This window comes from Enoplosus armatus, chromosome 16 (assembly GCF_043641665.1).
Source record: "Enoplosus armatus isolate fEnoArm2 chromosome 16, fEnoArm2.hap1, whole genome shotgun sequence".
NCBI lineage: Eukaryota > Metazoa > Chordata > Actinopteri > Centrarchiformes > Enoplosidae > Enoplosus > Enoplosus armatus.
This window is the reverse complement of record NC_092195.1, coordinates 18,135,864-18,156,037: the sequence shown is the minus strand read 5'-3', so window position 1 is coordinate 18,156,037 and position 20,174 is coordinate 18,135,864. Positions and strand designations below refer to the sequence as shown.

The window sequence follows — 20,174 nt, the reverse complement described above, 5'->3', positions numbered from 1 at the left end:
TTTAGGGAGTTCGTGGCTCTGGCCTGTCAAATGGCTAAATGGATGTGACATTTTTGTGCTGTAGCGTTACTGTAGAGGAATTACAGCTCAGCCTGTTCACGTCTGCTGTGAATAAAAAGCTTCCTGTGAAATCCTCGACTCCACTAACCTCATTCTCCCTCAGATGACATCACATTTACTTAATTAACTGTGTCAACGCACCTTGCAGCTGTCGGGAATTCATCTCATCAGAGATAAACTGAATAAAGATTAATAGAGCATTTCAGACTATAGAAACTTGCTCAAACATGTAATAAACCACTAGATGGCAGAAAATATACAGCACCAGTTACTGAACTTGTTGGCTCTACAAATGGAAAATAATATAGTTTTATCGGCATTATATGCATTTTTAGGCATTTTTAGGCATTTAAAAAGAATGTATCCAGAGTGGTTTAAAATGTGTATTTTCTGACTGTGTTTAAGCCGTGTATCTTTTTTTCTGCAGATTTTTGAGCACAAATTAACTTTCTTCACACGTTCATACCTAAAAATCATTGTGTGAAGATAATTATGAATCCAGAGCGTAAACATGGCAACCAAACAATCATTAATCATTAATCAAAAAGTACAATCACTTGGTTTATTTCCAGCCTGCAGCGTTTTATTTAAGATAAGCGGTCACTTAATTGAAGTGTATCTTTAGACATGAATCAGAGTATACAGGTTAAACTGGAAACAACAGACTTTATCTGAGTGTCAAATGTTTCATGCATTTATTATTAAGCTTTTTGCCCACATTAAGCATTCACTCTTTATTGCCACAGAAAACAGAGCAACAACTCAGCACTTCCAGACACATCTGAAGCTTTCCGGTCTTCAGATCTCCGTGCTCAGTCCTGGTCGAGCTCAACCAACCTGCCGGTACGCAGCGTTGGACTCATCTTTGACTTTTTGACTATTGTCAAGCAGACGCCACTGAAACCTCCCCTCATCTTCCTCCTTCTCTTCCTCTTCCCTTCCCCTCTGAAGCTTTCAAGAAATGAAGTTGGTTTGCGGGATGATGCTCTCCACTTTGTGATCTGCAGGGTTTGCTGATGCCTCGTAGTTACAGATCGTCACTTCATGTCTGTGAGCCTAAAGAAATCAGAGAGAAACAAGTTGGCATACAGCGAAGACAAACATTTATAAATATAGCGTTTTTAAATTAAAGAAAGACGGGGCTGAGGAGGGGGAGCAGCTGGTTATACACTTGTCCTACACTCGTAAAAGAAAATTAATTGTATTTTTATTTTGTAAAAATAAATAACAAAATAAATAACTAGATTCATCTGGAGATTTTCAAATTGCTTCTTTTGTCCCAAAACCCAAAGATATTTCAGTTTCACAACCAAGAAGCTGGAACCACAAAATGTTTGATTAAAAATTACTTTTTACTTTTTTTATTGTTTCCAAATGAATCAGATTCATTCAACTTTTACTCAGCTTCACGTTTGGTCCTGGTCATATACAATTTGCAGCGGCTCTGTGCCTCCTCAGTGGAACCCCTCCCTAATAAAACTGTGATCTCTTTGAAAAGCTCAGACAACAAGCCTCATGAGAGTGACAACAAAGACTCAAAGAAAAAAAATTGAAAATATGGTACAAACAGGACCTTAATCAAGCTGAACCGACTGTGCGGCTGCATCTTTGCTATTCTGAGCTGTGTGGCAAAGTGGCAACCCGTGACGCACGAGTAGGAACATTCAGTGCTGATTTAATCAAACAAGAAGACAGAATTCACTCTTAAAATGAAGGTGGGAAACGTCATGGTTTGATAAAGCTGCAGTAAACGTGAACTGTTTGGTGTTAATAAAAAAAGAGCATCGCACTAAATGACAGACAATGGATGGAGGATGGAAGATGGAAGGGAAACTGAGTAACACCAGAGAGATACCAAAATATTTTGGGAAAGAATCTGCTGCCCTCGGGTTAAAAGATTAGTCAAAATAATATGTCCTTTCAATGCAGTTAGGACCTGACACACATAGCCAAATCAACCGTGAAACAGTTAGAAAAAAACACACTCAGGGTAGGAACATGTAGGAACTCGTAGAAGATTAATAACAGCACAAACATTAAAGAATATCCACTCGCTGCACCTAGCTTAAACTAATGCAGTCCTGCAATGAATAATGTTCAGTTTTTGTTTTCAAGAGGGGTTGATTCAACTTTATGGTCATTATTAAGGTATTTTTAGATGATCAGAAAGAAATGACAGGATTCAACAGACTCACCTCTGAGTATTCTCCCCTCAGACCGATGTAGTAGACCCTGGTGCTCTCGGCTCCAAAGTTCTTTGAGATGTGGATGGAGAGGTGGTGAACATTGGAGAAACGAGCGATCCTGGAAGTCAAACGGGAAGACACTTCAGTTTGAGACAGCTTGGAAATTAAATTCATACTCAAAAGGAGGCAACACAGAACCGCCCAGGACGGAGTAGTGACTCTTTGTAAAGGAGGAATCAAACATCCCAATAGAAAAACACACACACATACAAGTGGAGACAAGCATGACTCACCGAGACAAATAGAAAGAAAAACAGACAGTTGGCTCCACTTGTGTTTTGAACGCTTCTTTGACCAGATCACAAACATTGGATTTCACTGCATCGTTTCATTGAGCATCGTACATACCAGCTACATGACTTCATCACTTCTCTATCTCCATCTCTTGTGAAAACTGCCTGGAAAATCAATCATGAGCAAACCTAAAAGCCTTTGGAGGATTTCACAGTTAAGTGACAAAGAAATGTCAATCTAGGCAGATATGTCACTTAAAGCTAAATTGTGCAACATCTGTGCCAATAAAAAGGTGCAATCAACAGTGTATTTTATGTTACCAGGCTTTGTTTGTCTGTGACCCTGCGTGTTGCCTGCTGTAGGCTTTTCAACAACCATCTTCCTGTAAGCTTGGTCAGCAGTGAGCTGGTTGTGGCTATCAGAGATCAAGCTAGCAGCCAACAATGACCTCTACTACAATCAGGAGGAAACTAAAAGAACACGCTGTGAGTGTTTAACAAGAATAACATCATTTCCTGCTTGAAGGCAATAAAATAAAAAACTGTTCATGCTCTCACTTTGTCGGGTACTCCAGCTCAGCGCCGGGATCTCTGTTGAGTCTGAAGGCCTGTTCAGGTTCTCTGCCGGTGTCGTCAAACGACATCTGAGGGATGTTCTTGTACCTGGAGTGAAAAATAAGTAACTTTCATGATATCTCTGCCACCTAGTGAGGGGAGGGATTGAAGCACTTAGTTTCTTATTGTTTCTTTTTGTGTAATGTAGGGTGTTTCAGACGCTGATCAAGTGACTGCAAAGTCTCCAGTTCAAATCCGGTTGGGTTTACTCTGTGTTACCAAGTGACAGACAGACTCACAGTCGTATCTCAGCTGGATGAGAGTCGTTATCTTCTCCGGAGATGATGAGGCCTTTCAGCTTCACGCTGCCTGTAAAACTGAAAGAGATGACACATCGATACCTTCGCTGCTAAAAAATCACAAAGAGACACAATCAGGACAAAAAAAACAGGACGCTGTGAAAGACGATAAGAAAGCAGAAGCTGTCACAAGAGATGAATGGTATTATGAAAAAACTAAAATGAAATTAGAGGCAGAATCGAAAGAAAAAACCTTAAAAGAGTCTTATTATTGTTGGTGAAGAAGAACCATGTTAACTTACATACCAACACATTTCATGCTAATAAAAGTAATTACACACTGTCCTCCTGCACCGTCTTCACTTGTTTGTTGCATCTACAAATATACTGTTTTAATGAACATGTACACAGGCATGACAGAATAAAATGTGTTCATTGAGGAGAAAAGGTTAAAGTTCAGACTGATGATGATGACGATGATGATTTTAGGACTTACGGGATGTTGAACAGCAGCTCTTCATCTGCGTCGCTCTCCACATACTAAAAGACAAAAGACAAAACGAGTGTCAATCCTTTCTGAGTGATCACAGACTCGCAGCAGCAATAAAACATTACATTATCAGATTGGGATACTGGTTTGACTGGTTTTTGGGCCACACTGACACCAGCATGAGCATATCAGAACTGGACATTATGAAACAACTAAACCTTCCTCCAATAAAATACAATCGGTTTAGTTATGCAAGATGTCAAGTTGACTGTGTTATATTATGTAGAGCTGAAACAATTAAATGGCTACTATGGTAATTATGAATTCCTTATCGATTAAGTCAATTTCTATAGTATGAGAATTAGCTCATGTGATAGAAATGAATACTGTATTTTTGGGTGTTGGACTGTTGGTCAATTTGAATGTGTCACCTTGGACTCTGACATTTTATAGATAAACCAATTCATCAATTCATCAAGAAAATAATCTACAAATGAATCAATGATGAAAAAGATAGTTACAAACATCAGATTGACTACTTTAACTGTGATTTTGCCAGTATATATCGGTATATCAATATTTTTAAATATTATTATTAACATCATTATTATGATGGCGGACTCCAACAGACTAAACAAACTGATCCGCAAGGCCAGTGACGTTGTGGGGGTGGAGCTGGACTCTCTGACGGTGGTGTCAGAGAGGAGGATGCTGTCTAAGCTGCGGGGCATCTTGGACAATGTTTCACATCCTCTCCATGATGTACTGGTCGGACACAAGAGCACCTTCAGTGGGAGACTCATTGCTCCCAAATGCACAACTGAGCGACACAGGAAATCATTCCTGCCTGTGTCCATCAGACTGTTTAACTCCTCTCTCTGAATGTCAGACACTCAGGAAGAGACTGGAATCCGTATCTGTATCTGTATCTACCTCACCTGTTCATACACCACCTCACTATTTATTCAAAATGTTTAAGTGCAATACATATATAGTCACACACTTCAGTACTTTAGTGCAACACATACATACATATACATTGTTATTGTATAAATTTTTACCTCATTTCACTTAAAAACTGTAAATGTGTATATTTTGTATTTTCATTTCATTTTTCATTTCACCTCATTTCACTTAAATACTGTAAATGTGTATATTTTGTATTTTGTATTTCTTATTTTTATATTTTGTACAAACTTTTAGTTCTAAATTATGCTACTTCTACTCTTGAATGGGAGCACCGGTACTGTACAATTTCCCCCCGGGGATCAATAAAGTATTTCTGATTCTGATCTGATTCTGATTCTGATGATTTCAACAGTAAAAGTACCACTAAAACAATGTGAAAATACTCCATTGCAAGTAAAAGTCCTTTACTACTTAAACTCTGATTGGTCTATGATGTGCAGAAAGGTAAAGCCCCTTGAGGCACATTTGTGATATTGGGCCATATGAATAAAATTGACTTGACCACAGCAGTCTAATAAATGTAGTGAAGTAAAAAATTACAATATTCGGCTTTGAACTATGGTGGATGAAGTAAAAATACTCAAGCAAAGTACCTCAAACATGAGTAAGTACTAAGTTAATTTACTTTCCACCACATTGCCTAAGCTCTGGACAGGCTGGTGTGTTCAAGACTTTATTCTAAGCAGACTCAGACTGCAGCCTCATGTGATTTGTCAGCCTCGGTGATGTTAATAAAGCTGTGTTTGTTTGAATAACTGCGCAGTGAGCCTCAGCGACAGGAGCTCCACAGACAGTAAACACCAGTGTAATTTCTGTCTGTACATCCACCACAGGGTGGGGGGCTCAGACAGGATGAACGACCGGGGGAGAGGCTCTGTACGGACGTTACCTTGTCCCGCTCGTTCCGCTTATCCCACGGTTTGAACACCAGCTTCCCATCTCCGTCTCGGCTCTCGTTCAGGCACTGCAGCTTCTCCAGGTCGATCCGCCGATAGAGTCCATACTCCAGGCCCCTCTCCGCGGGCTCGTGCTCTCCCCCGCACCCGCAGCCGTGCCCGTGCCCATGACCGTGACCGTGCCCGGACATCGTGCAGCTAAAACCGCTGTTTTCCGTTACAGACAGCTCGGACGAAGGCAGCTATTAGTGGCCGCTCGCCCCGCGTGTATTAGAAAAGTGAGACGCGGTCAGGAAGTTTCACTTCGCAGTCTGAAGCGAACTGACGTCTGTGTCAAGCGAACCGAAGTTAGAAAGGCTATTCCGGTTTGGGATTTTCAAAATAAAACAAGCAATTAGTCCAAATTATATTTAAAGGACTACTATGAGCAACCACATAAGCGTCTGGGCCCTGTTTTTCTTAATTTAGATAAATACAAAGTGGAATTAAACTAAGGAAATAAAACGATCATGGAAAATTAAATATCTTTCTATAAACCATGTCACTGCAAAAAAAGGAGGATTATTTGGATTGTACTGGATTATTTCACATTTTACATGGCTTTATTTTGTCTGTATTTATTAATGTGTGCTTATTTATTTAATTAATATTGAACAGTTTGGGTCTCCACTTAAATAAGCATTTGAAGTTCTATGATTATTAAATTATATATTCTTTAAATTACTAATTTTGAGTGTTTTGGGAAATAATTGTAAACTAATGCAAATGTGATAAACTATACTAAACTGAAGGTTCACTTACTAGCTTTTTCTGGTGCTTACAGCTGCATCCAATGCCTTTTTTTCCCCAAGGAAGGTGGTTCTCAGAAGGTGTTTCCTTTCACTTTGGGCGATGTATTTAGAAGTGCAGACCGGTATTTTATTTTGAAGGGAGAGTGCCTGGCAGGAAATCGTTCTCTGCGACATTGTTGTCTCTCTACCTACATGAGCATCAAAACACCAAACACAAGTCATGTGTTCTCTGATTGGCTCGCATCTCTTACCACCAAAAGTCAATCGTGTCGCAAACCGTTTATAAGTGTCGTAAAGTAAAAACGCCTGAAAAATTCAGCTCTAAATGTCAGTGCTTCATATTTAATGAGCTATTATTTTTGAGTGTAAATCTAATTGGCTAAAATACTAGTGACAAGCAACTACAATTTTTTTTATCCTTCTCAGATTGTTTCATTTAAAGTATTGCATATTTCAAAAGAAAAAGTAGGCATAATTTTAAAAGAAATGTATTTATTTCTTATCCATTTAATCATGTAGTAACCCCAACAATATAAAGCTGCACGACCTTCGAATACTCATAGTTTTACCAATTTACAGTATCTGTTTGAACAAACCATAAATGCAGATTTAAACACCTACTCAATTTAATGGAAACCATAACCACTAAAACAGACACCATTTATTTAGATCATGGATGTTAATGATAAGAGATAACTGAAACAAAGGCAATACACAAAATGTAGGTTTAATTGGGAATAAATGTCACATTACATGATTCTAAGGAAAACAGTACTGATGGGCAGTTAAAAACAAAAATTATTCACATTGTCTAGTGACAGTTTTTCTATGTTACCGCACTGACTTTTTGAATTTGTTCAGTCATTTAGAGAGAAAATTAATATTTCTCTTGGTGGCACTCGTGTTCAATAGAAACAAAGCGGATGTTTGTGTTGCTTGATACCACACAAAAAGATTTCTGCACACACAGTCTTTAAGGGCAAAAAGTCAATTTTAATAAAAATGACCATATAACATTTATTAAAATCTAATAAAATTACAATTTTAATCTACTTCCTTTCAGGCCCATGATGTGGGGTGCCAGGTCCCAGTGTTGAAAATAAATACATCTCATCAATGTTGTAGACTGAAGCTGCAGACGTCCTATCAAGTCCCTTCCTTATTGTCAATTTTCCTCATTCTTAGTCTCCTCCTGCAGTCTCACTCAAGCTATTTGTCACAGTGAAGCAGATATAAACAGGGACACACACATTCAACAGCAGGAAAACAGGATCTGAAGCCACAGGAGGGTTAAAATAAGTCTACAATATGTTTGTGTATGTGAATGTGTAGTTCACTGATATCATTTTAGCCCTACACATTAAAAAATGCACCAGGAAAAACCTGTTTAAATATGCATGTTCTTTTAAAAGCAGAGTCTTTAACCAGCCAGTTGATGTCTCGGGTGGAGTCTTACGTGCACCATGCATTCCATTAAAAGAAAAAGCAAGAGTGTGTAAAGGTTTTCCTCATGTAGTGTATCATTTGATCGTAATGGAAAGTAACAAAAAACGTTCTTCAAATGAAAAGAATGAGGTTTCTTTCTGTCCAATGAAGAAAAAGTTTGATATTTTAGGAAATATGCTTTTTTGCATTCTTGCCAAGAGTTAGATGAGAAGATCGATACCACTCTCATGTCTGTACGCTAATCATGAAGCTCCAGCCAGCAGCCGGTTAGCTTAGCACAAAGACTGGAAACAGGGGGAAACAGCTAGCTTGATAGCTACATCTGCCTACCAGCACATTCAAAGCTCACTCATTAATACAGTGTATCTCATTTGTTCAATGTGTATAAACAGTGTAGTCGTGTAGTGGTTGTGACTGGTAACCTCCTGGCTTCGCCACTGGTTGCCTGGCAACTGGCCCTGGCTATGTGCCAAAGAAATACTTCGGCACATAACCCCCATTGTTAATTCCTGAGCTTTAGATGAGCTGGTAGGTGGACTTCGTCACCTTTGGACCGAGTCAGACAAGCTGTCCCCCTGTTTGCAGTCTTTATGCTAAGCTAAGCTAACTGACCGCTGGCTGTAGCTTCATATAGTGTACAGACATGAGAGTGGTATCAATGTTCTTATCTCGCTCTCAGTAAGAAAGCAAATGAGCGTATTTCCCAAAAGGCTGAGCTATTCCTTTTAAAAAGTCTGCTGCTAAACAAGAAAAAGTAACAGACTGTTCGTTTGTGTGTGTCCTTTGCATCTTGTAAAAAGTTGGCGATTTAGTTTTCTTAACACAGACGTCATTTATGATTTAAATACTTATTTAAAGACCCCCAAAACAGATGCCACCACTTAAATAAAATAAAATTTTAAAAAAACAAAACCATTTTTCCACCAATACTGAAAAGTCATTTGATGTTTGGTGGGTAAAGATGATGGTGTGTGTGTGTGTGTGTGTGTGTGTGTAAGGATGAAGGGGTTTCCAGTAAAACTTTGCTAAACTTAAATTAAAAACAACAGTTGGAATTCATAAAATACATTCAGTCTCTTTCACACTATCGGCGGGAGAATCTGTTCTTGAAAGCTTTGATAGTTTTGGCCATCATGGGGGCGATTTCTGCCAGAGGACGAGAACAAAAAGGTTGTGAGATTTAAAAGAACTCTAAACACAATTCTGGTTACTTTATGATCCTAAACTCTGGCTCAGGACCGTTAACACACACACTTACTTTTGACCTGTGGCTTGTCACGGGCGACATGTCCTCCTCCTCCTCCACCTGGTGCTGAGGAGCGAGACGAGCTGGGAGGAGGGTCTTGTTGGGAGGAAGAGGAGCGGCTCGATTCACCAGAGTAGTCTGTGGTAGCTGGTCTTATTCTGAAAGACACAGGAAGTGACAAAAGGGACCGTGACTGTGGTGAAAAAATAAAATAAAACAAACTAAGTGATGGACTCAATTAATTGATTCATCATTTTATCTATAAAATATCAGAAAATATTTTTCACACTTTCCCAGAGGGTGAAGTGACATCTTGAAATAGTAATAGAAAAATAACCTTTTTATGAACATGAATATTTAATGTTTTAAATGCATGGCTAATTAATTAGGTATTGTATGCATTTTAAAATGTTGTCTTCATCAAATTATTGTGTTTAAAGACTGATTTAAATATGCACATATATTTGTCCAGAATGAGTTTGAATGTCATTAATTAACAGGAGGTGGATATCTATCTTGAAGTCCGCTTGTGTCAGCAATATTGGTGAAATTGGAGACAACATATAACATTCATAAAATTAGGAAAATACGTTTATTTTTCAAAATGTATGTAAACAGTAAGTAAATCTGGTAGATAGGACAGTCGGACACCCATTGAAAAATTTAGGTTCACATAATGACCAAGTATTTCATGAAGGTCTGAGACAAAATGCATAATAATTAACAGCCTGCAAAAACCTTGTGCATCTCAACGATGTAACTTCATCACCAATTTCAAATCATAAACCTAAAACAATTTGCTGGATGTGATACTGACTTGATGGGAGCTGCAGCTGTGGTGGAGGCGGCTGTGGACAAACCACTAGAGGTGCCGAACCTCTCCTGTCGGCGGCGGACGTCACGCGGCGGCTTGGCGACAGAATTCACAAACGCCATCTTAACCTGCCGCCCTGCCAGGACAAACACAACAAAGACCTTCATGAATAAACATTCAACACCAGTCTGTGACATTGAATTTATTTATGCCACTTCCAAGTGCTGATTAACATAAAACAAAAAGCAGTGTTGGAGGACGTATTCAGATGCTTCACTAAAGTGAAAGTACGAGTACCACACTATAAAAATACTGTCAGATGTAAAGGTCCTGCATTGAAAGTGGCATGAAAATAAAAAGCAGTACCTCACATTTGTATTTAAGTACAGTACTTGAGTTGTACTGTGAATGTACTTAGTTACATTCCACCACTCATTAAAAAGTGACTCCTGCAGCAGGTTGTCACCATAAACATCACAAAGGAGTTATTTCAGATTCAAAGCATCAGTCAGTTAAAGTTTCTCCAACCTTTTGGCTTGTTGGCATGCGCAGACGAGATGTTCTGGGTGAGCAGCCTCAGTCGCTCTTCGCGCTCGTCGTGCAGCCTCAGATACATCTCCCTCCACGACTCGTACTCCTGAGGAGACTCCCGCTTAAAGTCCCGCTGACAGTGACGCATCCACAGGTCGTCAGATTCCTCAGTAAACCACTGAAGGAGGAGGGAAAACATCAGTCTTTCCAGGTTTCCTACACTTTGTACTTGTGCTTTTTCCTCCAGATTTTTGTTGGTATACAAACTAATGTATACATCTACTGTGAGTCACACCTGATCAGGGACAACAGCACCATGAAGTACTGTGCTGGCTGTAGACACAAGCACTTTTGAAAAGATTATTTTTAAGGGATTTCATTTGGACGACCCTGATGAAGCCCACAAGCCGAAACACGTTGGTCTCACAATAGAGTTTATATCTTAATTCTACAACTGTTGCTGGAGTTTTGACCTCTTTAGAAAATCTACAGAAGCATTTCGTTGTAATGGTTAAAGTTAGCGGGACTGGGGGCTAGCATTAAGTCATGAGAGTCCTCACAAGTATAGAAAGACACACAAGTGTGTGTTACCTGGTTGCTCTGCTCGATGCGATACAGCTGCTCTGGTGTACATCGCTCCAGCACCGGCTCCAGGATCTCAAAGGGCACTCCTCCCACCTCAGCGATGGCTGAAAGAGCACAGAGACACCCAACAGTCACATCTGTGCAGTAGTGTTCAATTGTTTTACACACCTTGGGATAACAGCCGGGTGGGGTGAGAAGTGACCACAGAGGAGTACACATTGACTCTCAAACATTTGCCCGTTGTTTGTGTAGGATTTCTGTTTATGTTTTATACTTTGTGGTGAGCCCCGCCCCTCTTTTTCTCCACTTGACATGAAATTCCTCAGCGTAATATTTAATGCAGAATAAAAAAACGTTATAAATACATTTTAGTGCTGATTTTATGGTATACATCTATGAGTGCTCTAGTGCCATCTGCTGGGAGACTCAGTGTTTTGTAGATTGTTGCTCATGATGTGAACATAAAAGAACAAACAGCCGCTCCACTCACAATCAATGTTGTTCTGCAGCACACGGATGCACTGCTCATACAAAGTCATCATCCTGGGCAAGTAAGAGGTCTTCGATCCTGAGTAGACCACCATCTTGGAGTTGAATCGCTTCCCTGTGAAGCCGGCGTCCTCCTCGTCGTTGCAGACAGGAACTGAAAGTAAAGAAGGGAGAAAAGCGAGAGGGAAGTCAGACACAGAGCCGGGCTGGAGGCAGAGGGGAACAGAACAGTTTAACAACAACTCGATCAGAATTTACATTGATGCAAAAACACTGTTGTTCGTACATGTCACGCCAACGTTTTGGTATTTGACAACCAAATTATGTTCAAGTGAGTCTGAACGAGTCAGGAGCCTCTGAGGTTTACAGTATAACTGTTTCAGTTACAGTGTTGAGACGTACAAAATATTCATCACTGAAATGACCAACTGACTTTTACGGCATTTTTCATGAATGTTCAGTCATATCAAATCATCTGTTCAGCTCCACTGACATTCATAGATGACTAAAGCATTGTCAGTAAGACAGGAGAGAGGGAGGGTTTTGGACCTGTAGTGCAAACGCTTTGCTATGACACACTTGTTTCTTTATTAACGTGGACATTTTCTTGGAGCTGTCATTAGTTTAGACCACATTTGCATAACTAATTTTGTGAGTTTTTAAGTACATCTTGCTTTGAAATGTGAAATGTGTAAAATGATAACATGACACCTTAATAATGATGACGATGATAATAATAATGAATTACGGTCCAGGTGAGGGCCTTACCTTTCCGTCTCTGAGGGGACAGCGGTGTGACGTCGATGGAGGGCAGAGGTCTGTAATTGGGTTGGATCACTGGCAGAGGGATTTCAGGAAGAGTCGGAACAGCCTCAACCACCTGCAAACAACGTGAGGTTAACATCCGCAGGCGGGATCTGCAAATAACTTTTCAAACTTTTACATATAACAGATGAAGAGTTAGCTGGCAGAGAAGAGCAGTCAAATCGCACAACGAGTTAAAGCTGCTTCTCTGCTGCGGTTCTTACCCTCTTGCGTTTTTCTGGTGTCGCTGCAGCCGAACTGGAGCCTGAATGTGGCCTCTTGGTACTCTGAGTGCCGTTAGCCTTGCTCACTTTAGAGGAAGAGGAGGAAGAGGAGGGTGCAGGCGGCGGAGGGGAGGCGCGTGTACGATGGGAAGACGACGTGGAGTGAGCCGGTCGACTGTGTGACGAGGATGATGATGATGATGGCTGCTTCTTCTTCTTCTTGACAGACGGGGCGTCGTATGTGAGAAAAGACTCGAAGGACATGGTGGGAGTCTCGAAGGATTCGTCCTCCTCCTTGGACGGAGAGTCCTTCGCCCGCGGTCGCCCTGGAAACGCAGAGGCAAATGGAAAAGTCAGAGGAAGCAGTGAATCATGGGAAATCAGGATCAAAACCCACAGATATTCAGTTTATTATCACGTGACAAAGAAAAGCAGGAAATCTTCACATTCAAAAAACCTGGAACCAACAAATGTTTGACATTTTTGCTTGAAAAACCATTTGAATTATTAAAATGCAAAATTTGTATTATTTTCTTTTATTTTCTGTTGATTGACTAATTGATTAATCGACTACAATAACTGTTTCAGCTTCACTTTAAGCAACACAAACATACACTGTTTGCAGTATTGGAAAGCACATTTAATGTACTGTACTGTGTAGAGTTTTTCCATTGAATTCTACTTTATACATCAACTCCACTACATATAGACAAATACTGTACTTTTTACTCCACTACATTTATTTGATATCTTCAGTTACTTTACAGATTTAGTAGTTAATACAAATATATTATTATAGGTTAAGCTACCCAGCAGTATATAAATTATAATTCGCCCCTCTTCTATCAGCTGCAACATTAAAGTGATGAACACATGAATGCATCAATATTTACAATCCAGTAATATAATATATGACTGTGAAATGAGCCATTCTGCATAACGAGTACTTTTACTTTTGGTACTAGTATATTTTGATGCTAATACTGTTGTACTTTTATGTTAGTAAGATTTTGAATGAAGGACTTTTACTTGTGAAGGAGTACTTTTACACTGTAGTATTACTACTTTTACTCAAGTAAAGTATCTGAGTACTTCTTCCACAACAGGCTGTTTGGGATGCTTTGTAATCAATTCACAGTATTAAAACATCTAAATGTTTATGTGTATAACTCACTGTTGTTTAGGAAACTTTGCATTTTGCTTATAAATTCTGGTTTGTCGCTTCCTGCCAGCAGAGTTACTAACAAACACGTTGTATCTACAGTATCTCAGTACAGGATGTCGCTCTCTGTTGTGGCCACATTTCATGAGCTGATAAAACAGAGACATATTTTCTGGTACACAGAGCTGCACAACTAATCATCTAATAAACACATAATCATTATTTTGGCTTCTATACTGATTAAAAGTAGAAGAAATGTGAACTTTGTATTTGCAATTGCAGCTCCGGAGCTTAAAAACCAGCGTAAAGTCTTCACAGTAAAATGGTCTAATCTATCAGAGACCTTTGCTGCAAGCAAACTGTAATTAACTGATCTCTGCTTCCCAAACATAAACACACTGGGAAGTAACTGCTCTCTGCTTAGTAACTCATCCTTTCTATTGTGTTAGAGTCCAGCTTTATTTATCATCAGCTTTAAGAAGACACAATGATGTGTCACTCCATCTCGTGGCCTATACCCGATTAGATTATGAGACATCAATGTTTACCGTACAACAGGAAGAAATTGTTATTTAGATTCAAGGTTTTGACGCAACGTTTTGTTTTAGGTTTTTGTTGAGAAAAAGATGAAAGTGAAGGCCATTTTTTTTTTCAATTTGAAACTGATAGTGATGAGTCAGCGTCAGTTGGGTCTGCCGGTCGAATGGCATTGTGGGTAATGTAGGAGCCAGGTTTTGGCAAGAAAGAAGAATGTATTGAATAAAAAAAACAAAACGGTATCTCTTATTCTGCTGCATTGATTTTGATCCTTTTTTAAAGCTGTCCATCGTGTGTCCGACAATGTTGTAAGAGTATGATGCTTTGATGGCTGGAGTACTCTTTTAATATTAAATATATATAGAATATATAGAGTCTGATCTATACCTATTTATATATTTATTCTAACAGTGGTAAGAGGGAGGGGGGGGGGTCTGTGCTCAGAAAACAAACAGGAAGATGTCTCTTGCTCTAAACAGTTGATATCACAGAGGTATCTCTGGCAGAAGTGTCACAGTGAACCTCTTCCATCAAACACAAACACACTCACCGTCATCTCCTCCTTTCTTCTTCTCTTCCCTCTTGCCCTCATGTGTGGTGGACTTCCTGCTGTGCTTTGCAGACTTTTGTACTGGACTCTCTCGGTCTACGCTGCGTTTCTTTCCTTCACCTCCTTCTCCTCCTCCGCGATCGCTACTCATCTGTGCGTGGCGCTGCCGCCTTTCCTCGTCTCTGTCCCTGTTTCTGTCGCTGTTTCTGTCGCTGTGGGAACCGTGGTGATGGTTTTTGTTGGGTTCTTTGTTTGGTTTGGCGTGGCGGACCTCTTTGCGAGGTGGAGGGGGACTAGGCTCTGGCTCAGGCTCAGGCTCAGGCTCCGGCTCAGGCTCAGGCTCCAGCTCAGGCTCAGGCTCCAGCTCAGGCTCCGGGCTCTCGTACTCGTCCGACTGGTAGCCTCCTCGCTGTGGAGGGCTGTACTGCGCGTGTTGAGGAGGTGAGGGTGAGTAGTTCGTGTGATAGCCCCTCACCTCCTCCTCTTCCTCCTCTTCTTCCTCCTCTTCAATGTAGGAGGGCTCTTCCTCAGGGGAGGGCTCCCGGGTGCGTCTGTGGCCTCCTCCACCAGCTGCCTCTGGGCCTCGAGAGTGTGTGTGCGACCGCGATGCCTCTTTGACGTGGCTGTTGGTGGGTCTGAGGTAGAAAGACGAAGTGTTTGACTCAACCGCAGAACTTCAACACAAACTTGATGTATTAGTAAAATGTCTGGCAGAGAAATCAATATTATTGTCTTGTGTTATTGTTCTTTCAGTGGAATTGTACCGTGGTATATAAAAAATTTTCCTGGAGTTTAATGCGACTACTTCCTGTTGTATCCTGTCTGTCCTCAGGAACAGCATCTCAGCAGCATGTGACTCAAAACAGTTGAACGTAATTTGAGTTTATTTATTAGAAAAGAAGGGATATTTTTCCACTATGTGCTCAAAAAGGAGAGAACAACTTGGCCTCCACTCAATTTGAGTTTAAGACTCCTGCAACAGACAAACTGGTAACGATGAGTCACATGTAGAGATTGCTTTATTTCAAGGGGCTCCTAATTTAAGATTGGTTGAACATCTCCATTGTATAGAATTGCAGGAACAGAGACATACAGTATACAGGGACATACACGGGAGCTAAAGCACTTGTTACTACTGTTTGCATGTCTAGGCACAAATACGCAGGACATACCTGTCTGCAGACTGAGGAACCAGTTTCTTCCATTTGGCTACGAGGCTTTTTGCCACCTCTCCAGCTACTTGATGTTTCCTAAAAGAATTCACAGTCTTCCCGACTCCAGTTTCCTTCGAGAGAACAAAAACAAAAATGAAAACATGGACACTGATCACTCTCTTTCTTCAATCATTTAAGCCCAGATTTACTTATTTAATCCAACACCACAAGGCAAAGTTAATGAAATCTCTCTAAAAGTCTTACTGTGGGTAGATGTCACGAGAAGTGTCTGACATCCTCTTATATTTTTGTCTATATGTGTTCGTCTGTGAGCTGCAGAGTGAATTTTACTTTTACAGCGGTTATCATATCTTTGGCAGCTTCAGCTGAGTGATCTGATTGGTCAGAAACATGTTGAGGCTGTGCTGATAATTCAAATAAATTGCACCGGACTGAGTGACTGAGGAAGGAAGGCATTTTGTGTTCCCAGCAAAGCTCCACTTCACTGCTGGGAGCTGCACACCACTACCACTGTGTTATATCTTATAATTTATTGGAGTAGTCGAGGATTAAATGCTAAAGAGCAGCTTCCCAAACTGGTTATCTACTGATCTCATCTGTCTGACTCTGAGGTCCAAGCAGGCCACTGGAGCTTAAACACTTTCACTGCTGCAGCATTATATTCGTCTTTTTATTGGCCGACACTCTAGTTTGGTAATCAAGAGGATGTGAACAAATCCTTACCACCAGTATGTCCACAGTCATGGGAAGTTCCCCCAGTCTTTTGAAAGTCTTTAGTAGCTGGAAAAACAAGAGAAAAAATGTAGTAACATCATCATTTACTCATGTAAGAGTATACATATACTATATATATACCTGTTAGCACACAAGTTCAATGGTTAGGTCACGTCACAACAGCAGAGCTAACTCTCCACCTGCTAATTTAGAGCAAGATATGGGGTTGATAGCAACGTAAAAAAGCTAGCAAGTGAACCTTGACTTAAGATTATTTTAATGTCAAACTTTCTCAATAGATTTATTAGAAAATGTACTTTAAATATAATTTTATCTATGTGTTGAATTGTGTACATGGAATATTGTTTGGAACTAAATATTTAGTTTGTTTACATTGCAATATTTAGGTCAATTAAATAACTAACTACAATATAATACGATATATATTGACATTGTGGTACAAAATTACAGTGAGAAAGGATTTTATTTATATTGTCCTCTCCTATTTGGACTTGGAAACAGCAGAAGAAGCAACACAGCAGTGCTCATGATTAGGTACAAGGAATACATTAAAAGTGACAACCTAGGCCTTTAGAAAATGAAAATAAATAAATATAAAAAATGACAATAATAATCGATCATCATCATATCATTATTAAAAACAAATCTTTATGCTGGCTTTTGTGTGAATATGCTAAAATGAAGTAATCAAATATATATATTAACATATCTGAACATAATCTCAACCACTTGTTCTCCCTTCAGGATGATTCACATGAAGATATTCTCAAATGAGGACCGCCTTTGCTCACATTATTTTTGTATTAAAAATGTATACCTGGTGGTGGAGGAGCTCTATTCCTGACCTTCTAATTGTTCAATTAAACAGGCTGAATCACACTGGAAAACATTTCACAGCCCTGCGTCATGGAGACTGAACGATGTCGTGGCCTAACAGGGCAGGGCTGTAGTAAAATCACTGAGATCAGATTTCATTATTTATACTACAATTATTACTTCTTTAAACCGGAACATGGCTTCTGTTAATCAAACCTATCACACACATCACGACTGCTTTGTTTTGGGGGGCAGATACAGGTTACATATCAGCAGAGAAAGTAAACAAAGGGGAGGTCGGACATTGTTAATAATCATTTATCCGCTATTCATTTTCAACATTTTAAGAGCAGATCCCAGAGCAGTGATGTGCAACTGCGGTATATATTGATATGCGCTAAATCAGTTCACCATTAGAGGCCTGGAGTCGCTGTAACTGTCAGTACTTTCCGCACTAACGTAATGGTTAGCTTGATGGCTAACGGCTACTCTGGCCCCGAGTTTCGTTAAATGATAAATTACGTTGCGGTTGACGCTATTATTTTAATAATTGATAGAGTATCAATGAGCAGTTATTATACCAAGCTGTCAGGTGTTAGTATTAGCTAATAGCCTCGGTTAAAGAAGTACGTTATAACTAGTTAAAACCCCTTAATTATCGTGACGTTTCACATGATGCCTTCACATGCTGTCGGAAATGCTGAAATTGTAAGGATTAATGTTCATGTCCAAACCTAGTCAACAAAGTACTGTCTTGATATGGATCCTTCTAAACTATTAATTTTAAAGAACTTAATTTAGCAAATGTAAGTAAAATGTCTAGTGAGCTCCAATCACATGTATATATAATGTATGGACTGGTGATGAAGGAGAATCTGGAAAATGTACTGATATACACAAATGCATCATTCACAAACTGTCATTAAATTTGATGTTCTCTACACTTGATGGTATTTTTGAGCGTTTTTCTACTCAAACATATCCCATTGATCTGCAATAATATGTGTACTGCCTTGTTGTTTGTAAATTTACTGTTCTGCAAAACATTTAATAAACGGAAAATTTGGAAGATGAGCGCACATGCATAATATTTACCAAACAAGCAAAAATGTGTTAAATAAAACAACCACAACAGAAAACTAATACTGTTTTTCATGGTGGAAAGTAATGCACTTATGTAAAATGTTGAGCTTTCCTTAAGTATTTCTATTTTCTGCTACTTTATACTTCTACTCCACTACATTTCAGAGGCATAGTATTTTTTACTTTTTACCTACTGCATTTAATAAGTTAAGTTACTATTTACTTTGCAGATTAAAATTAATAATAAAAAATATAATCAATAAATACATTTTGCAGTATTATCATGGATTAAGATAAAACAGGGGATAAATACACAAACTACCCAGCAGTATATCAAATAATTAAATTAGCCTCATCTTTACCAGCTGCAACATTAAAGTGATGTACACATATAAACATAAAATCCAATAATATACATTTTTCTGAAATGGGTCATTCTGCATAATGTGTACTTTTACTTTTTGGTACTTTAAGTATATTTTGATGCTAATAATTTTGTACTTTTACTTGAATGCAGGACGCCTTCATCTGCTGCTCTTGTTTTAGAACTATTATTTTTTTTAAAAAAAATCAAATTAATGCTCTTTTGTTCATCAGAAAACGGAGCCCGACAGCGGCCCTCAAACGCAGCATTTAAAAATCGGTTGCGACTTTCGCAGAACTGCCGTGGCCGCGGCTTCGTTACGGGCACCACAGACAAACCGTCGCATTTCGGGAGATGGTCGGTGCTAAACCCCAAATCGGTCTTTCTCGACCTGTACAGTCGTTACCTTTCGAGGCTCTGGATTCTCCAGGAGCCGGGACTGAAGTCTATCCACTGTTTCCAGCAGTTCCTCCGCCATGTTTACTGCTGGTACCCTGTCGCCCGGAAGCTACTTCATCCTGACTGAACAGAGAAAGTGAAAAAAAGCAGAGGTTCCGCTTGTTTAGTGACCGCTGCTGCGAGACTGAAGCGTTTTACAGCCGTTTAAAAATAATAATATTATGTTTGAAAAGCATCAGCATCAATAAGTACACTAATAATTACATTGTTCAGAGTAACGGGGAGAAACATGAAGTTTGTACATTAAGATAACAGTCGTGACAGACGGAACTACGTCACAGCACAGCTGACGGCGCCACGCACGGAACACCTGTTAGTTTGACGTCAGTGAAAACGCTGAATTAGCGTGTAGTAAAATTTACTGTGTAACCTGGTAACGTTGTATCCGCTTTCATGGAAACAACGACAAGATTCCCACAGAGTTGAATTTTTCATTCATTCATTTCAGCACAACATAATATTTTAAAGTGAGAACAGTTGCTTCCAGCTCCCTTCTAAAAAAAACATTGAACAATTAAACAACAAATCTTTAAAAACAAAATTCCATCAGTACAGACTACCACCAAAAAGTATAAATATTCACATTAAATCACCCAAATGAAACAAAAACAAACT

The 20,174-nt window shown here is 39.4% G+C and overlaps 2 protein-coding genes across 3 annotated transcripts; both read right to left on the bottom strand.

Annotated features, from left to right (window-relative positions):
* Positions 1-621: 621 nt before the first annotated feature.
* On the bottom strand, positions 622-6,051 carry pithd1 (PITH (C-terminal proteasome-interacting domain of thioredoxin-like) domain containing 1). The gene is made up of 6 exons (XM_070921922.1): positions 5,742-6,051; positions 3,890-3,933; positions 3,394-3,471; positions 3,098-3,202; positions 2,256-2,364; positions 622-1,116 (listed from the first exon to the last, which is right to left on the bottom strand). Exons 1-6 carry the CDS (start codon positions 5,937-5,939, stop codon positions 1,015-1,017), a joined length of 636 nt encoding a protein of 211 aa, XP_070778023.1. The 5' UTR covers positions 5,940-6,051; the 3' UTR covers positions 622-1,014.
* Positions 6,052-8,958: 2,907 nt separating this feature from the next.
* Positions 8,959-19,578, bottom strand: eloa (elongin A). Of its 2 annotated transcripts, none has more exons than XM_070921660.1 (12): positions 19,507-19,578; positions 16,826-16,882; positions 16,100-16,212; positions 14,928-15,562; positions 12,679-13,004; positions 12,419-12,530; positions 11,652-11,804; positions 11,168-11,265; positions 10,574-10,754; positions 10,049-10,181; positions 9,244-9,389; positions 8,959-9,131 (listed from the first exon to the last, which is right to left on the bottom strand). In XM_070921660.1, exons 1-12 carry the CDS (start codon positions 19,576-19,578, stop codon positions 9,070-9,072), a joined length of 2,088 nt encoding a protein of 695 aa, XP_070777761.1. In that variant the 3' UTR covers positions 8,959-9,069. The 2 variants fall into 2 exon arrangements, with proteins under 2 accessions (XP_070777761.1, XP_070777762.1); XM_070921661.1 differs by lacking the exon at positions 19,507-19,578 and adding an exon at positions 17,655-17,768.
* Positions 19,579-20,174: the final 596 nt, after the last annotated feature.